Source organism: Ranitomeya variabilis, chromosome 2, assembly GCF_051348905.1.
Source record: "Ranitomeya variabilis isolate aRanVar5 chromosome 2, aRanVar5.hap1, whole genome shotgun sequence".
Lineage (NCBI taxonomy): Eukaryota > Metazoa > Chordata > Amphibia > Anura > Dendrobatidae > Ranitomeya > Ranitomeya variabilis.
Window position 1 is genome coordinate 1,051,691,967 of NC_135233.1, and position 24,947 is coordinate 1,051,716,913.

Here is a 24,947-nt window from a genome sequence, read left to right on the forward strand (position 1 = left end):
TATTATAAAGAGGTATACATATATATTATGAAGACGTGTATATTGTATATATTATATATAGTAGCCAGATGTATGTATATTACACTGATATACATGCACCGTATATATATATATATTTATACATATTATAAAGATATATATATTTATTCTGAAGATGTATATATATATATATATATGTATATATATATATATATATATATATATATATATATATATATATATATATATATATATATATATATTTGGGGCTCTGACCTGTTTTGCAGCAGACATTCTGCACATGACGCCTTTTCCACCAGGAGCCTGAGCCACTGTAATCTGATAGAGCGCTTTCACGTTACGTCATCGTGTCATGTGACTGTAACCGGAAGTGGAGCGTTTTGTTCTAGGCGCTGCACGATTCAAGGCATTATGGCGGGAATGTCGCCGTCCTCAGCGCTGGCACTGCCGGGGCCGGGCGGAGCGCAGCTCTAGGGTCCCGCTCCGCGCTGCTGCCGTTATACGGTGAGATCAGGACGTGGTGAGGGACGTGTAAGAACGAATCCTCTCATGATTTACCTGCACTGAGTTGATTTACATATTTAAAGGACCCGCCGCCAGTATTGGGCTCCTATAGCAGCGGCGTGTGTTGGCTTTGGCCTCCTCTCTGGGTACAGATCAGCTCTGTCACTGCTATATGGGCATGATTAATGACCTGCTGGTGCTTTGTGAGCCCCGGTGACAGGTTGCCTTTAATTGTACGGGGACTTCTTCATCTCCAGCTTCTGGATTTTGGCATCTGTTACTAAAATTCCACCTTGCTCAGTAGCCCCGACCCTTGTAGAGCTCTTCCTCCCACAATGACAATTCTAGGATTGACCTAAACCTTCCTCCATCGCAGGTTTTGTCAGGAAACTATAGGTCTTGCCTCCTTTAGTTTACAGCTCGTTGCCTAGGAGACCGACCACTGCTGCCGTCTACGAGATTAGGAGGTAACCACGCGCTCTGAAGATCCTGGCCAGCTTCAAAACCGTGCTGACAAGCTCGATAGAAAAGAGCACGTAAGCCCTGCGCGAGTTCTGCTCTCCAGCAGTGGTGGTCGGTCTCCAAAGCAACAGGCTGTAAACAATAGAAAAGTGTTAATATCTTATGAAAGGGAGAAAATGTGAACAATTCAACGTCTCCATATCAACAGGACTGCTCTGTTCGAGTCCCCTCTAAAATTGTACAGTGCTGCAGAATATGTTGGCGATATAGCAATAATTATTATTAGGCAGGTAGTTGGTAACCAGCTGCCTGTTCTTAGGGGTGTAGTAAAAAAAAAAAAAAAATATTAATATTCCTGGAATACCCCTTTAAGCTAGGGCTTGGGCTTGTCATAATTAAATTGGAGCCCTGTGACCCCCGTATTAAGGGTATGGGGGGAGGTTGTGCAGCGACTGCAAGAATTCAGCATCGATTGAATTGCTTTCTTCAATCCAGTAATCTCATGATTCTCCGGGACAGCGTCGTCAGTAACCACATGTTACATATTTGTTTTGGAGCTGCAGCAGTTTTGTTTGGGTCAAATCAGAAAACCATAATAAATACAGATTATCAGTAATACACAACACGGTCCAGGAATGGCAGATGGAACAGCATTGGGGACCAATTAAACCTGTTCATTGGCCATGGTGGTGGGGCTCTGTGGTTGGTGCTGTATGATGGGGCTCTGTGGTTGGTGCTGTATGATGGGGCTCTGTGGTTGATGCTGTATGATGGGGCTCTGTGGTGGGCCTCTATGCTGGGCTCCATAGTGGTGCTCTGTGGTTGATACTCTATGATGGGGCTCTGTGGTTGGTGCTCTGTGGCTGGTGCTGTATGATGGGGCTCTGTGGCTGGTGCTGTATGATGGGGCTCTGTGGCTGGTGCTGTATGATGGGGCTCTGTGGCTGGTGCTGTATGATGGGGCTCTGTGGCTGGTGCTGTATTATGGGGCTCTGTGGTTTTTGCTCTATGATGGGGCTCTGTGGTTGGTGCTCTATGATGGAGATCTGTGGTTGGTGCTCTATGATGGGGATCTGTGGTTGGTGCTCTATGATGGGGATCTGTGGTTGGTGCTCTATGATGGTGCTCTGTGGTTGGTGCTCTGTGGTTTGGGCTGTATGATGGGGCTATGTGGTTGGGGCTGTATGATGGGGCTCTGGTTGGGGCTGTATGATGGGGCTCTGTGGTTGGGGCTGTATGATGGGGCTCTGTGGTTGGGGCTGTATGATGGGGCTCTGTGGTTGGGGCTGTATGATGGGGCTCTGTGGTTGGGGCTGTATGATGGGGCTCTGTGGTTGGGGCTGTATGATGGGGCTCTGTGGTTGGGGCTGTATGATGGGGCTCTGTGGTTGGTGCTCTATGATGGGGCTCTGTGGTTGGTGCTCTATGATGGGGCTCTGTGGTTTTTGCTCTATGATGGGGCTCTGTGGTTGGTGCTCTATGATGGGGCTCTGTGGTCGGTGCTCTATGATGGGGCTCTGTGGTTGGGGCTGTATGATGGGGCTCTGTGGTTGGGGCTGTATGATGGGGCTCTGTGGTTGGTGCTCTATGATGGGGCTCTGTGGTTGGTGCTCTATGATGGGGCTCTTTGGTTGGTGCTCTATGATGGGGCTCTTTGGTTGGTGCTCTATGATGGGGCTCTTTGGTTGGTGCTCTATGATGGGGCTCTGTGGTTGGTGCTCTATAATGGGGCTCTGTGGTTGGGGCTCTGGTGGGCCTCTATGCTGGGCTCCATTGTGGTGCTCTGTGGTTGATACTCTATGATGGGGATCTGTGGTCGGTGCTCTATGATGGGGCTCTGTGGTTGGTGCTCTGATGGGGCTCTGGTTGGGGCTGTATGATGGGGCTCTGTGGTTGGTGCTCTATGATAGGGCTCTGTGGTTGGTGCTCTGATGGGGCTCTGTGGTTGGGGCTGTATGATGGGGCTCTGTGGTTGGTGCTCTATGATGAGGCTCTGTGGTTGGGGCTGTATGATGGGGCTCTGTGGTTGGGGCTGTATGATGGGGCTCTGTGGTTGGGGCTGTATGATGGGGCTCTGTGGTTGGGGCTGTATGATGGGGCTCTGTGGTTGGGGCTGTATGATGGGGCTCTGTGGTTGGGGCTGTATGATGGGGCTCTGTGGTTGGGGCTGTATGATGGGGCTCTGTGGTTGGGGCTGTATGATGGGGCTCTGTGGTTGGGGCTGTATGATGGGGCTCTGTGGTTGGGGCTGTATGATGGGGCTCTGTGGTTGGGGCTGTATGATGGGGCTCTGTGGTTGGGGCTGTATGATGGGGCTCTGTGGTTGGTGCTCTATGATGGGGATCTGTGGTTGGTGCTCTATGATGGGGCTCTGGTTGGTGCTCTATGATGGGGCTCTGTGGTTGGTGCTCTATGATGGGGCTCTGTGGTTGGTGCTCTATGATGGGGCTCTGTGGTTGGTGCTCTATGATGGTTCTCTGTGGTTAGTGCTCTATGATGGGGCTCTGTGGTTGGTGCTCTATAATGGGGCTCTGTGGTCGGTGCTCTAAGGTGGGCTCTGTGGTGGGCCTCTAGGCTGGCCTCCATGTTGGTGCACTTTTTTTGGTGCTCTATGATGAGGATCTGTGGTTGGGGCTCTATGATGGGGCTCTGGTTGGAGCTCTATGATGGGGCTCTGTGGTTGGTGCTCTTTGGCGCTCTGTGGTGTTCCTCTATGGTGGGCTCTGTGGTTGGAGCTCTATGGTGGGCTCTGTGGTTGGAGCTCTATGATGGGGCTCTGTGGTTGGTGCCCTATGATGGCGCTCTGTGGTGTTCCTCTATGGTGAGCTCTGTGGTGTTCCTCCTTGATGGGGCTCTGTGGTTGGTGCTCTATGATGGCTGTGTTGTGTTCCTCTATGCCGGGGCTTTATTGCAGGCCTCATTGCCCGTTCAGTTAGACCCTTATGGACATTTATATGAAGGAAGAAAATAAATAAATAGAACTCTTTTTTTTTTTTTTTTTTTTTTTCCCAACCATTTCAGGCCGTACTTGCTACGGTTCCCATTTTTATTTTTTCTTGTCTTGAGATGGTCAGAAATAAAAGATCCCGTTGGGTGCCCGGATGATTGTTGCTCTCCCTGTACAGGAGCACAATGGGGGTCCATGAGCTGTGGCCAATCCTGGAGCCGGTGAAGACCCACGTCCCGTTACACAGCCTCGGTGGGAAGACTCTTGCCGTGGATTTGAGTATTTGGGTTTGTGAAGCGCAGTCCGTTAAGCAGATGGTTGGGGTTGTCGCCAAACCTCATCTCAGGTGAGTGGCCACATTGGTCCCAAGCCCTTAACCCCTTTCTGTCTGCTGCCACTTATCAGTCACACTCACCTACTGCCCCTACCTGGATCCAGCAGAGACTGGAAGCCGCTATGTCCTTGTTCAACCAGCTCCTGCGAACTACGACTGCCTGCAGCGGTCGTATGACTTTGAGCAGCATGTCATTGAATGTTTTCGTATGACCGCTGCAGTCAATCACAGACAGCAGCAGCTGATGGAGCAGTGACATCACCGTTTCCTACCTCTGCACAAGACGGAGCGGCCAGCACTGGATCCAGGTTGGTGATTTTTACTTGTGATCCGAACCATATGAGTCCGAGTCACCGGGGCCGGGGGCCGTGCTGTGCTCCATAGTCCCGGGCCGTGCCCCGTAGTCCCGGGCCATTCCGTTAATGTGTTTTTGTTTTTTAAGGAACCTTTTCTTCCGCGTCTCCTCTTTGTATTTAATGGGTGTAAAATTGGTGTTTGTCACGGAGGGCGAAGCTCCGAAGGTTAAAGCCGACACGATGAACAAGAGGAATCAGATGAGATATGGACTCGCAAAGAAAGTGGCCCCCGCGACTAGGCCCGGGCGGTCCTACTTCAGATCGGTCCTCAGGGAGGTAAGAGGGAAACGGGGCCGTGAAACCCTCCGGGGTGCGAGCAGCGCTAGTGCCGTGTACCCCCCAGTGCGATTACAAGGGATTGCTGCTCCTCTAGTGCCAAAAAGTGAACGCAGACTATTTTCGTTTTTTTGAGCCTTCGTGTTTCTTTCTATATTTTTCTATGAAGGATTGAGGGGCGAGATGGGATTTTGAATTCACTCCACCATATAATATCGTGAAAGACTGGGAAAAAATGAGGTCTGATGAAATGGGGAAGAAAACGCAATTTCAGCATTTTTTTTTTCTGTGTTCTTGTAATGGCGTGCTGACAATATAATTCTCTAGGTCAGTGCCATTATGGCAATAACAAAGTGACTACATTAGTTCTGTGCTCTGTATGATGGTATTACTTATTTGTACATTGTTCATTATTATTCATAGATTTATTATATAGTGCCATTAGTGGTGCACTGTATGGCAGCATTATTTGCACATTATGGTATAATTATTTGTATTATATATTGCCATTAGTTATGTGCACTGTATGGTATCATTTGTTATTTATGTGTATACTATATAGTGCCATAAATTAAGTGCACTTATTGGCAGCATTATTTACTCCCTTTTTGTGTCTATGGAGTGCGTATTCAGCTGTACATGTGTGCACACCAAATATGCCGCCTATGACCCTGGACCTACCCTGTCACAATGGGCTCTGCCAGATCCAGGACATGTGACTGTTACACGCAGTCTGGCAATCTAGTCCTATTACTCCTGGAGTTGTGACTACGAGGCTCCAGGCACATACAGTAAATACAATCAGCGCATTCTGCATTATCGCATTATTTTCCCGCTTTCATGTTGATTTCACCCTAACGAGGCTATGACTTTGCACAGTGCCTCCGCATGCTGGACTGCTTGGGCGTGCCGTGGGTGCAAGCAGCGGGAGAAGCAGAAGCGATGTGTGCGTATCTCAATGCACAAGGCTGCGTGGACGGCTGTATCACCAATGATGGCGACGTCTTTCTCTATGGTGCACGGACCGTCTACAGGAATTTCACCATGAATGTGAAGGTAGGAGCCGTGCAGAACGTCCAGCCTAGAAAACAACCTGGATCCTCATATCCTTGCTGCACAGGGGTCCATCCTTCATTATGGCAGCTGCTACCTCTGTGCCAATAGCATTCACCCGCCAGCACAGTGCTGCAGAGCCATAGCACACTGCCCCTAGTGGACAGAATGACTGTGCCATTAGTATTCACCCGCCAGCACAGAGCTGCAGAGCCATAGCACACTGCCCCTAGTGGACAGAATGACTGTACCATTAGTATTCACCCGCCAGCACAGTGCTGCAGAGCCATAGCACACTGCCCCTAGTGGACAGAATGACTGCGCCATTAGTATTCACCCGCCAGCACAGAGCTGCAGAGCCATAGCACACTGCCCCTAGTGGACAGAATGACTGTACCATTAGTATTCACCCTCCAGCACAGAGCTGCAGAGCCATAGCACACTGCCCCTAGTGGACAGAATGACTGCGCCATTAGTATTCACCCGCCAGCACAGAGCTGCAGAGCCATAGCACACTGCCCCTAGTGGACAGAATGGCTGTACCATTAGTATTCACCCTCCAGCACAGAGCTGCAGAGCCATAGCACACTGCCCCTAGTGGACAGAATGACTGCGCCATTAGTATTCACCCTCCAGCACAGAGCTGCAGAGCCATAGCACACTGCCCCTAGTGGACAGAATGACTGTGCCATTAGTAGTCACCCTCCAGCACAGTGCTGCAGAGCCATAGCACACTGCCCCTAGTGGACAGAATGATTGTACCATTAGTATTCATCCTCCAGCACAGAGCTGCAGAGCCATAGCACACTGCCCCTAGTGGACAGAATGACTGCACCATTAGTATTCACCCTCCAGCACAGAGCTGCAGAGCCATAGCACACTGCCCCTAGTGGACAGAATGACTGCACCATTAGTATTCACCCTCCAGCACAGAGCTGCAGAGCCATAGCACACTGCCCCTAGTGGACAGAATGACTGCACCATTAGTATTCACCCTCCAGCACAGTGCTGCAGAGCCATAGCACACTGCCCCTAGTGGACAGAATGACTGCACCATTAGTATTCACCCTCCAGCACAGAGCTGCAGAGCCATAGCACACTGCCCCTAGTGGACAGAATGACTGTATCATTAGTATTCTTCCTCCAGCACAGAGCTGCAGAGCCATAGCACACTGCCCCTAGTGGACAGAATGACTGTGCCATTAGTATTCACCCTCCAGCACAGAGCTGCAGAGCCATAGCACACTGCCCCTAGTGGACAGAATGACTGTATCATTAGTATTCTTCCTCCAGCACAGAGCTGCAGAGCCATAGCACACTGCCCCTAGTGGACAGAATGACTGTGCCATTAGTATTCACCCTCCAGCACAGAGCTGCAGAGCCATAGCACACTGCCCCTAGTGGACAGAATGACTGCGCCATTAGTATTCACCCGCCAGCACAGTGCTGCAGAGCCATAGCACACTGCCCCTAGTGGACAGAATGACTGTATCATTAGTATTCTTCCTCCAGCACAGAGCTGCAGAGCCATAGCACACTGCCCCTAGTGGACAGAATGACTGCGCCATTAGTATTCACCCTCCAGCACAGAGCTGCAGAGCCATAGCACACTGCCCCTAGTGGACAGAATGACTGCGCCATTAGTATTCACCCTCCAGCACAGAGCTGCAGAGCCATAGCACACTGCCCCTAGTGGACAGAATGGCTGTACCATTAGTATTCACCCGCCAGCACAGTGCTGCAGAACCATAGCACACTGCCCCTAGTGGACAGAATGGCTGTACCATTAGTATTCACCCTCCAGCACAGTGCTGCAGAGCCATAGCACACTGCCCCTAGTGGACAGAATGACTGTGCCATTAGTAGTCACCCTCCAGCACAGTGCTGCAGAGCCATAGCACACTGCCCCTAGTGGACAGAATGACTGTATCATTAGTATTCTTCCTCCAGCACAGAGCTGCAGAGCCATAGCACACTGCCCCTAGTGGACAGAATGACTGTGCCATTAGTATTCACCCTCCAGCACAGAGCTGCAGAGCCATAGCACACTGCCCCTAGTGGACAGAATGACTGCGCCATTAGTATTCACCCGCCAGCACAGTGCTGCAGAGCCATAGCACACTGCCCCTAGTGGACAGAATGACTGTATCATTAGTATTCTTCCTCCAGCACAGAGCTGCAGAGCCATAGCACACTGCCCCTAGTGGACAGAATGACTGCGCCATTAGTATTCACCCTCCAGCACAGAGCTGCAGAGCCATAGCACACTGCCCCTAGTGGACAGAATGACTGTGCCATTAGTATTCACCCTCCAGCACAGAGCTGCAGAGCCATAGCACACTGCCCCTAGTGGACAGAATGACTGCGCCATTAGTATTCACCCGCCAGCACAGTGCTGCAGAGCCATAGCACACTGCCCCTAGTGGACAGAATGACTGTATCATTAGTATTCTTCCTCCAGCACAGAGCTGCAGAGCCATAGCACACTGCCCCTAGTGGACAGAATGACTGCGCCATTAGTATTCACCCTCCAGCACAGAGCTGCAGAGCCATAGCACACTGCCCCTAGTGGACAGAATGACTGCGCCATTAGTATTCACCCTCCAGCACAGAGCTGCAGAGCCATAGCACACTGCCCCTAGTGGACAGAATGGCTGTACCATTAGTATTCACCCGCCAGCACAGTGCTGCAGAACCATAGCACACTGCCCCTAGTGGACAGAATGGCTGTACCATTAGTATTCACCCTCCAGCACAGTGCTGCAGAGCCATAGCACACTGCCCCTAGTGGACAGAATGACTGTGCCATTAGTAGTCACCCTCCAGCACAGTGCTGCAGAGCCATAGCACACTGCCCCTAGTGGACAGAATGACTGTATCATTAGTATTCTTCCTCCAGCACAGAGCTGCAGAGCCATAGCACACTGCCCCTAGTGGACAGAATGACTGTGCCATTAGTATTCACCCTCCAGCACAGAGCTGCAGAGCCATAGCACACTGCCCCTAGTGGACAGAATGACTGCGCCATTAGTATTCACCCGCCAGCACAGTGCTGCAGAGCCATAGCACACTGCCCCTAGTGGACAGAATGACTGTATCATTAGTATTCTTCCTCCAGCACAGAGCTGCAGAGCCATAGCACACTGCCCCTAGTGGACAGAATGACTGCGCCATTAGTATTCACCCTCCAGCACAGAGCTGCAGAGCCATAGCACACTGCCCCTAGTGGACAGAATGACTGCGCCATTAGTATTCACCCTCCAGCACAGAGCTGCAGAGCCATAGCACACTGCCCCTAGTGGACAGAATGGCTGTACCATTAGTATTCACCCGCCAGCACAGTGCTGCAGAACCATAGCACACTGCCCCTAGTGGACAGAATGGCTGTACCATTAGTATTCACCCTCCAGCACAGTGCTGCAGAGCCATAGCACACTGCCCCTAGTGGACAGAATGACTGTGCCATTAGTAGTCACCCTCCAGCACAGTGCTGCAGAGCCATAGCACACTGCCCCTAGTGGACAGAATGACTGTATCATTAGTATTCTTCCTCCAGCACAGAGCTGCAGAGCCATAGCACACTGCCCCTAGTGGACAGAATGACTGTGCCATTAGTATTCACCCTCCAGCACAGAGCTGCAGAGCCATAGCACACTGCCCCTAGTGGACAGAATGACTGCGCCATTAGTATTCACCCGCCAGCACAGTGCTGCAGAGCCATAGCACACTGCCCCTAGTGGACAGAATGACTGTATCATTAGTATTCTTCCTCCAGCACAGAGCTGCAGAGCCATAGCACACTGCCCCTAGTGGACAGAATGACTGCGCCATTAGTATTCACCCTCCAGCACAGAGCTGCAGAGCCATAGCACACTGCCCCTAGTGGACAGAATGACTGTGCCATTAGTATTCACCCTCCAGCACAGAGCTGCAGAGCCATAGCACACTGCCCCTAGTGGACAGAATGACTGCGCCATTAGTATTCACCCGCCAGCACAGTGCTGCAGAGCCATAGCACACTGCCCCTAGTGGACAGAATGACTGTATCATTAGTATTCTTCCTCCAGCACAGAGCTGCAGAGCCATAGCACACTGCCCCTAGTGGACAGAATGACTGCGCCATTAGTATTCACCCTCCAGCACAGAGCTGCAGAGCCATAGCACACTGCCCCTAGTGGACAGAATGACTGCGCCATTAGTATTCACCCTCCAGCACAGAGCTGCAGAGCCATAGCACACTGCCCCTAGTGGACAGAATGGCTGTACCATTAGTATTCACCCGCCAGCACAGTGCTGCAGAACCATAGCACACTGCCCCTAGTGGACAGAATGGCTGTACCATTAGTATTCACCCTCCAGCACAGTGCTGCAGAGCCATAGCACACTGCCCCTAGTGGACAGAATGACTGTGCCATTAGTAGTCACCCTCCAGCACAGTGCTGCAGAGCCATAGCACACTGCCCCTAGTGGACAGAATGACTGTATCATTAGTATTCTTCCTCCAGCACAGAGCTGCAGAGCCATAGCACACTGCCCCTAGTGGACAGAATGACTGTGCCATTAGTATTCACCCTCCAGCACAGAGCTGCAGAGCCATAGCACACTGCCCCTAGTGGACAGAATGACTGCGCCATTAGTATTCACCCGCCAGCACAGTGCTGCAGAGCCATAGCACACTGCCCCTAGTGGACAGAATGACTGTATCATTAGTATTCTTCCTCCAGCACAGAGCTGCAGAGCCATAGCACACTGCCCCTAGTGGACAGAATGACTGCGCCATTAGTATTCACCCTCCAGCACAGAGCTGCAGAGCCATAGCACACTGCCCCTAGTGGACAGAATGACTGCGCCATTAGTATTCACCCTCCAGCACAGAGCTGCAGAGCCATAGCACACTGCCCCTAGTGGACAGAATGGCTGTACCATTAGTATTCACCCGCCAGCACAGTGCTGCAGAACCATAGCACACTGCCCCTAGTGGACAGAATGGCTGTACCATTAGTATTCACCCTCCAGCACAGTGCTGCAGAGCCATAGCACACTGCCCCTAGTGGACAGAATGACTGTACCATTAGTATTCACCCTCCAGCACAGAGCTGCAGAGCCATAGCACACTGCCCCTAGTGGACACAATGACAGTATCATTAGTACAGAATGTTTTTTGTTTTTTTTTACTTTATAAACTTATAATTATCCTCTTCCTCTGCATCCAATTTTGTTTTAGTATTTTCTCCCCCCTCTTCCAAGAGCCATACTTTTTTTTACTGCCATGATGTTTTGTGTTTTCTTTTTCGGGAAGCTTGTATTAGCTGCCAACTTCGCTTTATATGGTGAAATAAATATCAGGAATGTGTTTGTTTTTTTTTTGTCACTGTTCTCATAATAGAGCCGTTCCTGGGCTTATTTATTGGGGGGTTTACTGTCCTTTTTATTGGCAATCAAGCTATTTTCTTCTCCTCTTTGGGGGGACGTGCCTTGACCAATAAACAGCAATTCTGGCTTTTCTTTTCATTCACCTTTGTTTTTGGCTTTGCTCCATTTACCTTATGGGTGAAATCGTTTTATTCTTTGATCATTTATTTTGCAGACTCCATTGATTCAAAATATCTATAGTTTTTTTTTTTTGTTTAACTTTAGATGTTATTTTCCCCGCACAGGGGACTTGAACCTGCGACCGTGCAAAAGATATGTTCTATGTACAGCGAAGCTCAGCCCACGTCATTAGTAGGGTGGGGGCAAAGGGTTAAATAACAACGATCAGAGCTGCCTCTTGTTTCTGGCCTGTTCTTTACTGTATAGTAAGCATGGTAAATTAAAAAAAAAAAAAAAACATTGTGTCATTGCCCTTTTTTTCCAACCTCGTCATACATGGAAATTTGTCCCGCAAAAAACATGCCTCCGTATGGCTTTGTGGAAAATCAAGCAGTTAAAAAAAAAAAATTGTCCCGTCATGAAGGGGTTAAGAGATGTAGCAATATGAGGAGAGCGCTGCCCGCGGTGTTATGACAAGTCTTCTGTGACCTGCCTGATACCTGCCGATTGTGAGTCTCAGCAGGCATGTCGGGAGGTAGAGCTCGCGGCTCCGCGCTCCTCACATCCAGAAGTGAACAGTGCTGGATCGCCCTTTTAAATACTTTTACTTCTTTCCTCCATTCTAACTGGTTTATTCAGGAAGCAAAATAAGTAGTTCACTAGGTTGCCCGGTGTGACCCCCTAATACCCCTCACTTCCTCCTAGGTCGGCCGGTGTGACCCCCTGATACCCCTCACTTCCTCCTAGGTCGGCCGGTGTGACCCTCCTAATACCCCTCTCCTCCTCCTACAAAGGAACGGTGTGACCCCCTAATAGCCCTCACTTCCTCCTAGGTCGCATGGTGTGACCTCCTGATACCCCTCATTTCCTCCTAGGTCACATGGTGTGACCCCCTCATGCTTCGTTCTCACTTCCTCGTTGGTCACACGGTGTGACCCCCTGATACCGCTCATTTCCTCTTAGGTCGCAATGTGTGACCCCCTGATGCCCTCACTTCATCCTAGGTCACATGGTGTGAGCCACTAATACTCCTCACTTCCTCTTAGGCCACACGGTGTGACCCCCTGATACCGCCCATATCCTCCTAGGTCACATGGTGTGACCCCCTGAAACCCCTGACCTGATCCTAACCTCCTCCTACAATGCACGGTGTGACCCCCTGATACCTCCCACCTCTTGCTAGGTTGCAGTGTGACCCCTGATAGCTTTTACCTCCTTCAATGCACAGTGTGAGCCCCTGATACTCCTCACTTCCTTGTAGGTCACACGGTTTGACACCCTGAAACCGCTCATTTCCTCTTAGGTCGCACGGTGTGACCCCCTGATACCCTCACTTCATCCTAGGTCACATGGTGTGAGCCACTAATACTCCTCACTTCCTCCTAGGTCACGTGGTGTGACCCCCTACTGATAGCCCTGACCCTGACCTCCTCCTACAATGCACGGTGTGACCCCCTGATAACTCTCACCTCCTGCTAGGTTGCACAGTGTGACCCCTGATACCTTTTACCTCCTTCAATGCGCAGTGTGACCCCTGATACCTTTCACCTCCTTCAGTGCACATTGTGACCCCATGATACTCCTCACTTCCTCGTAGGTCACACGGTTTGACGCCCTGTTACCCCTCACCTCCTCCTAGCTCGCATGGTGTGAATCCCCCCCCCCACACCCCCCCGATACTCCTCACTTTCTCTTAGGCCACATGGTGTGACTCCCTGATACTTCTCACTGCCTCCTAGGTCACATGGTGTGACCTCCTGATACCCTTCACCTCCTCCTAGGTTGCACGGTGTGACCCCTGATGCCTCTCACTTCCTCCTAGGTCTCACAGTGTGACCTCATGATACCCTACACCTCCTACAAAGCACAGTGTAACCTCCTGATACCTCCCGCCACCTCCTACGACGCATGGTGTGACCCCCTGATACTTTTCACCTCCTCCTCGATCGCACAGTGACTGACACCACTCACCTCCTAGGTCGTACAGTGTGACCTACTGATGCCCTTCACCTCCTCCTACAATGCACGGTGTGACCCCCTGACACCCCTCACCTCCTGGCTGCCTGCACCTCCCTGTTCCTCTGTCCAGGCTGTATTTGGCTCTGCAAAGCAGCGCTACTGCAGTAAAGTAATTGCTTCACTTCTGTACTGTTCCACTAGGGGGCACTATTGTATCGCCCATAAGGACTGCTGACACTTTCACTCCTGTCCAGTTCTGCTGAGCTCGCTGCTCTCCATGTGGCGGAGTAATAGAATCTGAGCCAAAGGAAAGGATGGTGGCCCTCTTCTCTGCTCCTCGTGCATTTCTCATATACTGTATCTCTGGGGGAGTCACATTATTCCTAGGTACTCAGAGGGATTGCACAATATGACATCGCTCGGATGGGGGTCGGACTACCAGATCACCCACCTATTATCAGATTTAAAACTAGATTAACTATTGCTGTGGATTTTTTCCATATTTTTTTTTCTGCACAGTATTGTTCCTGTCAACAAGTTGTTAGGAGATGCCTCTAAGTATCTGACATAACCCTGGGACCCCCTTCCATCATAAAGTGCCATGTCCAATAAATTATAAAAGTGTTTCCTGTTTCGGAAAACCCCTCTCCCATGGCTACAGTTGCTTTATAAAAGAGAGTTCTTTACTCACCCTCCCCTGGTCCCGTGATGAGTCTCTGCTTAGTGGCTCCGCCCAGCATGGATCAAACTGTTCAAATCCACTGAGCTCACTGATTGGCTGCAGTAACCGACACGTAGAGCAGCGGTGAACACTCCGCACTGGACCCAGAGAGAGGGAGTAGAGCTCAGATTTGAAAAAATAAAATCACCCCTTTAAGATGGAAATATTCCTTTAAGTGTAAAAAATGGAATATAATGGATTCCGTGTTCTGTTCCAGGATCCACACGTGGACTGCTATGAGGTCTCCGCCATTGAACACCGGCTTGGTTTGGATCGGGAGTCGCTGGTCGGCCTGGCAATCCTCCTGGGATGCGATTATGTACCAAAAGTGAGACCAACTTCCGTCCAGTATATAGAATATACACCTGATGCAGATAAGTGCACCATCTATACGTACCGCTGCAGCCAATCCTCACACTCCGCTCACTGGCTGCTGTGGAGTACAGAATTTCCCCTATGCCTCCACTGACTGTCACAGGAGCCGATATACACTGCCAGAGCCCGCTGTTTCTGCTCCCTCCTCTGTGTACAGCCGCAGATGATGTCCTGACGATGTTCTGCATCAGCAGCACCTGGGAGCGGACGTAGGGAAGAGAGAGTGGAGTATGTGAGGCAGGACGTGTTCTGGCTATTTTGGATTTCTCTGAGAGCTCCCTTTTTTCTGGAAGGCTTTCATTGCTATGTACGGGAGACCATTGTGGCTGTTATAGGGGTAATTGGCTGCCCAGAGACCCTCCATGTCTGCCGCCGCATCAGAGGGGCGCCGCGTCTGCCGCCGTATCACAGAGGGGCGACGCGTCTGCCGCCGTATCACAGAGGGGCACAGCATCTGCCGCCGTATCACAGAGGGGCACAGCATCTGCCGCAGCATCACAGAGGGGCACAGCATCTGCCGCCGCATCACAGAGGGGCGCCGCGTCTGCCGCCGCATCACAGAGGGGCGCCGCGTCTGCCGCCGCATCACAGAGCGGCGCCGCGTCTGCCGCCACATCACAGAGGGGCGCCGCGTCTGCCGCCACATCACAGAGGGGCGCCGCGTCTGCCGCCGCATCACAGAGGGGCGCCGCGTCTGCCGCCGCATCACAGAGGGGCACAGCATCTGCCGCCGCATCACAGAGGGGCGACGCGTCTGCCGCCACATCACAGAGGGGCGACGCGTCTGCCGCCACATCACAGAGGGGCGCAGCATCTGCCGCAGCATCACAGAGGGGCGCCGCGTCTTCCACCACATCACAGAGGGGCGCCGCGTCTGCCGCAGCATCACAGAGGGGCACCGCATCTATTGCAGCAGCGAGGGGCCCAATGCCTTCCGCCGCAGCTAGGTTCTATGTGGCTCAATTTTTGCCATCATTTTACTATATTAAGGAACTTAAAGAAGCGCTCTGGGAAAAAATGCTACACCACGATAGGCTTCCCACGATCGGCTTCCCACGATCGGCTACCCACGATAGGCTTCCCACGATAGGCTTCCCACGATAGGCTTCCCACGATAGGCTTCCCACGATAGGCTTCCCACGATAGGCTACCCACGATAGGCTACCCACGATAAGCTTCCCACGATAGGCTTCCCACGATAGGCTTCCCACGATAGGCTTCCCACGATAGGCTTCCCACGATAAGCTTCCCACGATAGGCTTCCCACGATAGGCTTCCCACGATAGGCTTCCCACGATAGGCTTCCCACGATAGGCTTCCCACGATAGGCTTCCCACGATAGGCTTCCCACGATAGGCTTCCCACGATAGGCTTCCCACGATAGGCTTCCCACAATAGGTTACCCATGATCGGCTTCCCACGTGCAGCTACCCACTAGCAGCCTGATGTCCTAGTCTAATCCTCCATGCTAACATCATGCAGGGATCCACAATCCCGGCAGTTTGGATGATTTTGATCACTTATGTGAAACCGTCCTTCTTCCTGGTCCTGAATGGGCCCTTGGATGGCACCGGGATCCTTTCTTTGGCGCTTTGGTTTCCTGTGTCATGCAGCAGCCTCTCAGGATCTGAGTTATTCATTACAGTGTGTGATTGTGCCTCTTGATCGTGATGACCCCTGGTCAAGAGGTTAGTTACATAATGCTCATATTACACATAGTCGCCTCTTTGGAGGAGGTCTCTATGTCCATAGCACATGAGACGTTCTCTCTTGTTCATGTAACAAGCCCTTGTAGGCTCAGTGCCGGGGATGAGTCCTGCCTCTCTGGTGCCAGGTCCTGGCCGTATAATGCAGATGGCGTCCGGTGACATCTGGCCCAGATCTGCTGCAGCTCTCATACCTGTGCTAAATGGCCAACACCTTCATACCAAAGAGCTCCCAAGTGTGAATTCCCCTGGGCTGCAGGTCCCATCTGCTGACACTGGAGGAATCCCAAAGACAGGACCGTGTCAAGGTCATTAGTGCACATTGACAATTACTACAGACCTGTGTAGTTGCGGAATGAAGAAGAGAGACCACTTTATTGCTTGAGTTCCTAATTTCTAACCTTAGCTCATTAAGGACGCTCCTAATTTTCCTTTTTGTACTTTCATTTTTTTCTCCCCTTTTTCCAAGATCCAGAACATTATTCTGTTTTTTGTGAGCACAGCCATATGAGATGGATTTTTGCAGTGACTCCATTTATTAGTTTTTATTGACACCATTTAGAGATAGATGCTTTAAGGGGTTTTATACTTTTTTTTTTTTTTTAGTTTAGTAAATGTATTGGAGGCATAAATTTGTGGCACAAAAAGAAGACGCTTCTGCAAGCCCATTGCAGAGCAAAAAAGGGAGGAGTGCTGCCTTGAGGAGTTCAAACAGAAGACGCCGGCAGTGCAAGGACCGTCCGTTGTGTCCATGGACCGTCCGTTGTGTCCATGGACCGTCCGTTGTGTCCATGGACCGTCCGTTGTGTCCAGGGACCGTCCGTTGTGTCCATGGACCGTCCGTCGTGTCCAGGGACCGTCCGTCGTGTCCAGGGACCGTCCGTGGTGTCCAGGGACCGTCCGTGGTGTCCAGGGACCGTCCGTGGTGTCCAGGGACCGTCCGTCGTGTCCAGGGACCGTCCGTCGTGTCCAGGGACCGTCCGTCGTGTCCAGGGACCGTCCGTCGTGTCCAGGGACCGTCCTTCGATAAGTTGCTGATCCCACCACAAGGAGAACTATAGGGCTACACCCAAGTTTTCTTGTGTTTTTGAAGGGTTTGCCTGGTGTTGGAAGAGAGCTGGCCATGAAGTTCATGAAGTCCCTAAATGGGGAGAGTGTTCTGCAGAGGTAAGATGGCTTCTCCCTTATGTCTTCACCAGAATATTGTTTTTTCTCAATATATATCACATTTATTCGTCATTGTGGAGGAAATTTACCTTAAAAAAAAAAAAAAAAAAAAAGAAAACTTCTTTTGATCTCCACCATCGGCATGGCAGGAGATGCCATCTTTGTGGTCGGAACCTGCCCAGTGCTCCACAGAAGAACCCAAACCCTTCCTGACAAGTGTCTGAGATCTCACTGGAGGCCGAACTGTGGATTAATGTTTCCGTTTTTTCCTTATTTGTTTGAGTCTCTGACTTCATGGAGCTCCATCAATGGCTTCTTCTAAAATGAGAACAAATACAACATGCACTCGGCTGTTTTCAGAACCCCTAAAAGTGAAACCACAGCAGAACTGGGGATGAGAGGGAATATGTACTGGAAATAGCTAGGGTTCCCAGCAGTCTGTGATGAGGATAGTCATTTAGGTTTAGTTAATCCAGAATTCCACCTTGTTAGTACTTTGCTCAGATTACACAGGACGGTTTCTGCCATAAATGAACATTGCTTTCTATGGGTGAAAAACCGCTGAAAGAAGTGACATTTTTCAAAAGCGCAGCAGTTTTCCAATTCAGTCAAGAAAAAATAACAATTGAACAGAAAGTGAGTGAATGAATCTGTAATGCAGAGTATCTCAACACACTCACTGACAGTCCTGCTGTAGGCTGCTGGTATCCATACTGCATAGTATCTCAACACACTCACTGACAGTCCTGCTGTAGGCTGCTGGTATCCATACTGCATAGTATCTCAACACACTCACTGACAGTCCTGCTGTAGGCTGCTGGTATCCATACTGCATAGTATCTCAACACACTCACTGACAGTCCTGCTGTAGGCTGCTGGTATCCATACTGCATAGTATCTCAACACACTCACTGACAGTCCTGCTGTAGGCTGCTGGTATCCATACTGCATAGTATCTCAACACACTCACTGACAGTCCTGCTGTAGGCTGCTGGTATCCATACTGCATAGTATCTCAACACACTCACTGACAGTCCTGCTGTAGGCTGCTGGTATCCATACTGCATAGTATCTCAACACACTCACTGACAGTCCTGCTGTAGGCTGCTGGTATCCATACTGCATAGTATCTCAGCACACTCACTGACAATCCTGCTGTAGGCTGCTGGTATCCAAACTGCATAGTATCTCAGCATACTCACTGACAGTCCTGCTGTAGGCTGCTGGTATCCATACTGCATAGTATCTCAGCATACTCACTGACTGCTGGTATCCAAACTGCATAGTATCTCAGCATACTCACTGACAGTCCTGCTGTAGGCTGCTGGTATCCATACTGCATAGTATCTCAGCATACTCACTGACAGTCCTGCTGTAGGCTGCTGGTATCCATACTGCATAGTATCTCAGCACACTCACTGACAATCCTGCTGTAGGCTGCTGGTATCCAAACTGCATAGTATCTCAGCACACTCACTGACAGTCCTGCTGTAGGCTGCTGGTATCCATACTGCATAGTATCTCAGCATACTCACTGACAGTCCTGCTGTAGGCTGCTGGTATCCATACTGCATAGTATCTCAGCACACTCACTGACAGTCCTGCTGTAGGCTGCTGGTATCCATACTGCATAGTATCTCAGCACACTCACTGACAGTCCTGCTGTAGGCTGCTGGTATCCATACTGCATAGTATCTCAGCATACTCACTGACAGTCCTGCTGTAGGCTGCTGGTATCCATACTGCATAGTATCTCAGCACACTCACTGACAGTCCTGCTGTAGGCTGCTGGTATCCATACCTCATAGTGTCTCAGCACACTCACTGACAGTCCTGCTATATTTTGCTGGTAGCCATACTGCTGAGTATTTCAGCACACACTCAGGTCCTACTGACAGATGCCCTTTAAAGGGTTATTCCACCCAAAAAATCATTAATTTGTAGTAGAGGGTGTATCTTGCTGATCACTGGGGGTCCCAATGATCAGACCCTCAGCGATCCCTAGAATGGAGCTCTGGAACTCTGATAAAAAAAAGGTTAATGGACAGGGTTGCAAATGCCCTGCCTCCGTTTCATTCATTGTCTTTGCAACTCCCAAAAAAAGCTGAGCGCTGCCACTTCCTAGACAATGAATGAAGCTGAGGCCTATCTTCTGACTCATTCAGGACCGTGCTGCAGAGGCTCGGTGGAGGTTCCAGCAGTTGGACCCCCAGAAATCACCAAGTTATCCCCTTTCCTACAGAGAGAGACATTTTTAGTTTTGGGTGGAATAAACTTTAAAGGGAATCTCAGCATATTCGTACCCCAAAACTATTTTTATGCAAATGTAGCTATTTGAAAGACCAGTCCAGCAATACCTTTACATGGCCGGTCCGTTCCTCTGTTACCAAGAAATCAGCTTTTGAGTTTGTATAGAAATGAGGCTGAAGGACTATTGTAGATCTGAAGCCTCTGTCACTCCAGCTCTATTCCTCACCCAGCTCCGCTTTCTCCTGACAGCCTCTATGCTAAGTGACTCTAGGCAAAGATATCACTCAAGCAGGAGGAGGCAGCGCTGGGTGGGGAATAGACCTGGAGTGGCAGAAGCTTCAGATCTACCATAGCACTTCAGCCTCTTTTGCATATCAATTCAAACACTGATTTCTCAGTAACGCAGCGTCAAAATGTTACAGCATAGTGGAGGGGATTTTATGAAATCCCATCTCCACTATGCATACAAACACGCAGGCGATACACCTGCGTAACCAGACATGCGGCGCGTCTTTATAGACCGCAGCATGTCTATTTATCTGCTGCGTCCAAAGCACTGCCAATACGCCCCGTGGACACATAGCCTTAAAGAGCTATATCACATGTACATAGTTTGGGGATGAAATCCTGATGACAGATCCCCTTTAATCATGGGAATAACCAATTAAAGGTTATTTAGAAAAACAATGTCATACTACTTTATATATAAAAGATAACTGGGATGAATGACTTTACAAGAAGGGCGGTAGACTTGCGAGGTTCGGTCTTGTTCTCTTTGGTTCATGGTTGTGTTCTCCTTTTTAGGTTTTACCAGTGGAGGAAACATTTTGACGATCCCACAGTGAGCACTAAGCCCATCAAAAAGACCGTTCACTGCACTGTTTGCAGTCATCCAGGTACATGAGTTCACAGTACTGTTCCCCAAATTGTCCAGGTTTACAACTTTGATTTTTGCTTTGCCGTAAATGCTAAGGAGTTCCATCCCTTTAACGAGGGGTTTTCCCTGCTACATTTACACTAATTATATTCTAGCTGTGTGTGAATTCTACAAATGCCATCCACTTTTCTGGAACTGTAAGACTCAGTGTGTTTTGCACAGCGAAAATATGGTGCATCATAAACGCCCCAATACTTATAGTGGGAACCTAACCTTACAGAGAAAATCAGTTTGCTCTGATGCTGATTTGGGTTTGATGAGACTCGGCAGTTTCTAGTTTCTCCCGTCATCCGGCCGTTACATGATCGGGAGGAGGAAGCACCATTACTACTTTCTATACTTTACACACAGCATCATTTAGTGCTTTGTATACAGCAATCAGTTTATTTCCACTTCTGGTGGAGTCTGGCTGTGTCTGCTAGGCGCGGAGTCTGGCTGTGTCTGCTAGGCGCGGAGTCTGGCTGTGTCTGCTAGGCGCGGAGTCTGGCTGTGTCTGCTAGGCGCGGAGTCTGGCTGTGTCTGCTAGGCGCGGAGTCTGGCTGTGTCTGCTAGGCGCGGAGTCTGGCTGTGTCTGCTAGGCGCGGAGTCTGGCTGTGTCTGCTAGGCGCGGAGTCTGGCTGTGTCTGCTAGGCGCGGAGTCTGGCTGTGTCTGCTAGGCGCGGAGTCTGGCTGTGTCTGCTAGGCGCGGAGTCTGGCTGTGTCTGCTAGGCGCGGAGTCTGGCTGTGTCTGCTAGGCGCGGAGTCTGGCTGTGTCTGCTAGGCGCGGAGTCTGGCTGTGTCTGCTAGGCGCGGAGTCTGGCTGTGTCTGCTAGGCGCGGAGTCTGGCTGTGTCTGCTAGGCGCGGAGTCTGGCTGTGTCTGCTAGGCGCGGAGTCTGGCTGTGTCTGCTAGGCGCGGAGTCTGGCTGTGTCTGCTAGGCGCGGAGTCTGGCTGTGTCTGCTAGGCGCGGAGTCTGGCTGTGTCTGCTAGGCGCGGAGTCTGGCTGTCTGCTAGGCGCGGAGTCTGGCTGTGTCTGCTAGGCGCGGAGTCTGGCTGTGTCTGCTAGGCGCGGAGTCTGTTGTGAACTCTGTTTTCAGGCTCCCTCTTGTGGTCACAGATGGTATTGTGTGACTTTTGTTTTGGGCTCCCCCTGGTGGCTTTGTTTGTTATCCTGCGGGTCTGTGGCTGATCAGCTGCCTCGTTATTCACTTTGGAGTTTCCTATTTAGCTTTGTTTCACTTCCACTTGTTGCCGGCTGTCAATGTACTCAGTGCTATTCTGATTACTCCTGATTATCTTCGGTTTCAGTCTCTTCAGGAGAAGCTAAGTTCTGTTTAATTAATTTTTGCTCATCAGTCTGCAATATGATTTCTGTGTATGATGAGTTTAGTCCAGCTTGTTAATGTGATTTCTTCTGCTGGTTTGCTCTGGGGTACAGAGTTGCTTCCCCCGCACCGTTAGTTGGTGCGAGGGCTCGAGCGATCTCTGCGTGGATATTTTGAATAGGGTTTTTAATTGACCGCACAGTTTCCTTTCTGATTTCTGCTTTCTAGTGTTAGCGGGCCTCATTTGCTAAATCTAATTTCATCTCTGCGTTTGTGCTTTCCCCTTAACTCACCGTTAATATTTGTGGGGGGCTATTCTATATCTTTGGGGTAATTTCACTAAGGCAAGTGAGGACTTTCGTTCCCTCTAGGAATAGTCAGTTTCTCAGGCCGTGAAGAGACGTCTAGGATTTTCAGGTCACGTTCCACGGCTGCCTATAGTTGTTTGCGGATAGGATCAGGTTGCGGTCAATTCAGTTACCACTTCCCCAGAGTTTGTAGTCGGTTTAGTTACTTAGCTAGTCCTACTTGCGATCCTTGCCACTAGGATCATAACAGTACAGCCGGCCCGTAAAGTGTTAATTGCATGGCAGAAGCAGGAGAAAAGAAGCCTTGAGAATTTTTTTTTTTTTTTTTCTGTGTGTCTAGCTTCTCTCCTCCCCTTAATCTTGGTGTGGCTCTGAACTCAGCTGCTGATATGGATATTCAGAGTTTGGCCTCCAGTGTAGATCATCTTGCTGCAAGGGTACAAAGTATTCAGGATTTTGTTGTTCACAGTCCTATGTCAGAGCCTAGAATACCTATTCCGGAGTTGTTTTCTGGAGATAGATCTAGGTTCCTGAATTTTAAGAACAATTGCAAGTTGTTTCTTTCTTTGAAACCTCGTTCCTCTGGTGATTCCGTTCAGCAAGTTAAAATTATAATTTCTTTCTTGCGTGGTGACCCTCAAGATTGGGCCTTCGCATTGGCGCCAGGGGATCCGGCATTGCTCAGTGTTAATGCGTTTTTTCTGGCCCTTGGATTGCTCTATGAGGAACCTAATCTTGAGAACCAGGCTGAAAAAGCGTTGTTGGCCCTCTCTCAGGGGCAAGATGAAGCAGAGGTGTACTGCCAGAAATTTCGGAAATGGTCGGTGCTTACTCAGTGGAATGAGTATGCCCTGGCTGCAAATTTCAGAAAAGGTCTTTCTGAGGCCATTAAGAATGTCATGGTGGGGTTCCCTACGCCTGCAGGTCTGAATGAGTCAATGACTCTGGCCATTCAGATTGATCGGCGTTTGCGGGAGCGCAAACCTACGCACTATTTGGCGGTGTCTTCTGAACAGACACCTGAGTCTATGCAATGTGATAGAATTCTGACCAGAAGTGAACGGCAAAATTATAGACGGCAAAATGGGTTGTGCTTTTACTGTGGTGACTCAGCTCATGTTATCTCAGCATGCTCTAAGCGCAAAAAAAAGGTTGATAAATCTGTCACCATTGGTACTTTACAGCCTAAGTTCATTTTGTCTGTTACCCTGATTTGTTCCTTGTCATCTTACCCGGTTATGGCTTTTGTAGATTCAGGTGCTGCCCTGAGTCTGATGGACTTGTCATTTGCCAGGCGCTGTGGTTTTGTTTTGGAGCCTTTAAAATTCCCTATTCCACTAAGGGGAATTGATGCTACGCCATTGGCTACGAATAAACCTCAGTACTGGACACAAGTGACCATGTGCATGACTCCTGTTCATCAGGAGGTGATTCGCTTTCTTGTGCTGCATAATTTGCATGATGTTGTCGTGTTGGGTCTGCCATGGTTGCAGACTCATAATCCAGTCTTGGATTGGAAAGCAATGTCTGTGTCAAGTTGGGGTTGTCAGGGAATTCATGGCGACGCTCCTGTGGTGTCAATTGCTTCATCCACTCCTTCTGAAGTCCCTGCGTTTTTGTCAGACTACCAGGATGTATTTGATGAGCCCAAACTCAGTTCTCTACCTCCTCATAGGGATTGTGATTGTGCTATAGATTTGATTCCTGGTAGTAAGTTTCCTAAGGGACGACTTTTCAATTTGTCAGTGCCGGAGCATGCTGCCATGCGGAGTTATATAAAGGAGTCCTTGGAGAAAGGACTTATTCGCCCCTCCTCCTCCCCTCTTGGTGCGGGGTTCTTTTTTGTGGCTAAGAAGGATGGTTCTCTGAGACCTTGTATTGATTATCGCCTTCTAAAAAAAATCACGGTCAAATTTCAGTATCCTTTGCCATTGTTATCTGATCTGTTTGCTCGCACTAAGGGGTCTAGTTGGTTCACCAAGATAGATCTTTGTGGTGCGTATAACCTTGTGCGTATTAAGCAGGGTGATGAATGGAAAACTGCATTTAATACGCCCGAAGGCCATTTTGAGTACTTGGTGATGCCTTTTGGACTTTCTAACGCTCCTTCTGTCTTTCAGTCTTTTATGCACGACATCTTCCGCGAATATCTGGATAAATTTATGATTGTGTATCTGGATGATATTCTGTTTTTTTCTGATGATTGGGAGTCCCATGTTAAGCAGGTCAGGATGGTGTTTCAGGTCCTGCGTGCCAATGCTTTATTTGTGAAGGGCTCAAAATGTCTTTTTGGAGTCCAGAAGGTTTCTTTTTTTGGGTTTCATTTTTTCTCCTACTATTGAGATGGACCCAGTCAAGGTTCAGGCTATTCATGACTGGACACCGCCTACATCTGTTAAGAGTCTTCAGAAGTTCTTGGGTTTTGCTAATTTTTACCGTCGCTTCATCGCTAATTTTTCTGGTGTTGTTAAGCCTTTGACGGATTTGACCAAGAAAGGTTCTGATGTTACTAACTGGTCTCCTGCGGCTGTGGAGGCCTTTCGGGAGCTGAAGCGCCGGTTTTCTTCGGCTCCGGTCTTATGTCCGCCAGATGTCTCTCTTCCTTTCCAGGTCGAGGTTGATGCTTCCGAGATTGGAGCGGGGGCTGTTTTGTCGCAGAGAAGCGCCGATGGCTCTGTGATGAAGCCATGTGCTTTCTTTTCAAGAAAGTTTTCGCCTGCCGAGCGGAATTATGATGTCGGTAATCGGGAGTTGTTG

At 49.8% G+C, this 24,947-nt stretch overlaps 1 protein-coding gene across 2 annotated transcripts in view; it reads left to right on the plus strand.

The window, feature by feature from the left end:
• Nucleotides 1–247: 247 nt before the first annotated feature.
• The window catches only part of GEN1 (GEN1 Holliday junction 5' flap endonuclease), a 47,332-nt gene continuing 22,632 nt past the window's right edge, over nt 248–24,947 (plus strand). The window contains exons 1-7 of one of the 2 annotated variants that reach the window (XM_077291471.1): nt 248–504; nt 4,092–4,259; nt 4,690–4,879; nt 5,759–5,935; nt 14,362–14,472; nt 17,319–17,392; nt 20,447–20,538. In XM_077291471.1, coding sequence (XP_077147586.1) covers nt 4,099–4,259; nt 4,690–4,879; nt 5,759–5,935; nt 14,362–14,472; nt 17,319–17,392; nt 20,447–20,538 — 805 coding nt within the window. In that variant the 5' untranslated portion in view covers nt 248–504; nt 4,092–4,098. Of the gene's footprint in view, nt 532–4,091; nt 4,260–4,689; nt 4,880–5,758; nt 5,936–14,361; nt 14,473–17,318; nt 17,393–20,446; nt 20,539–24,947 lie in introns of both variants that reach the window. The other variant, XM_077291472.1, reaches the window with a different exon arrangement.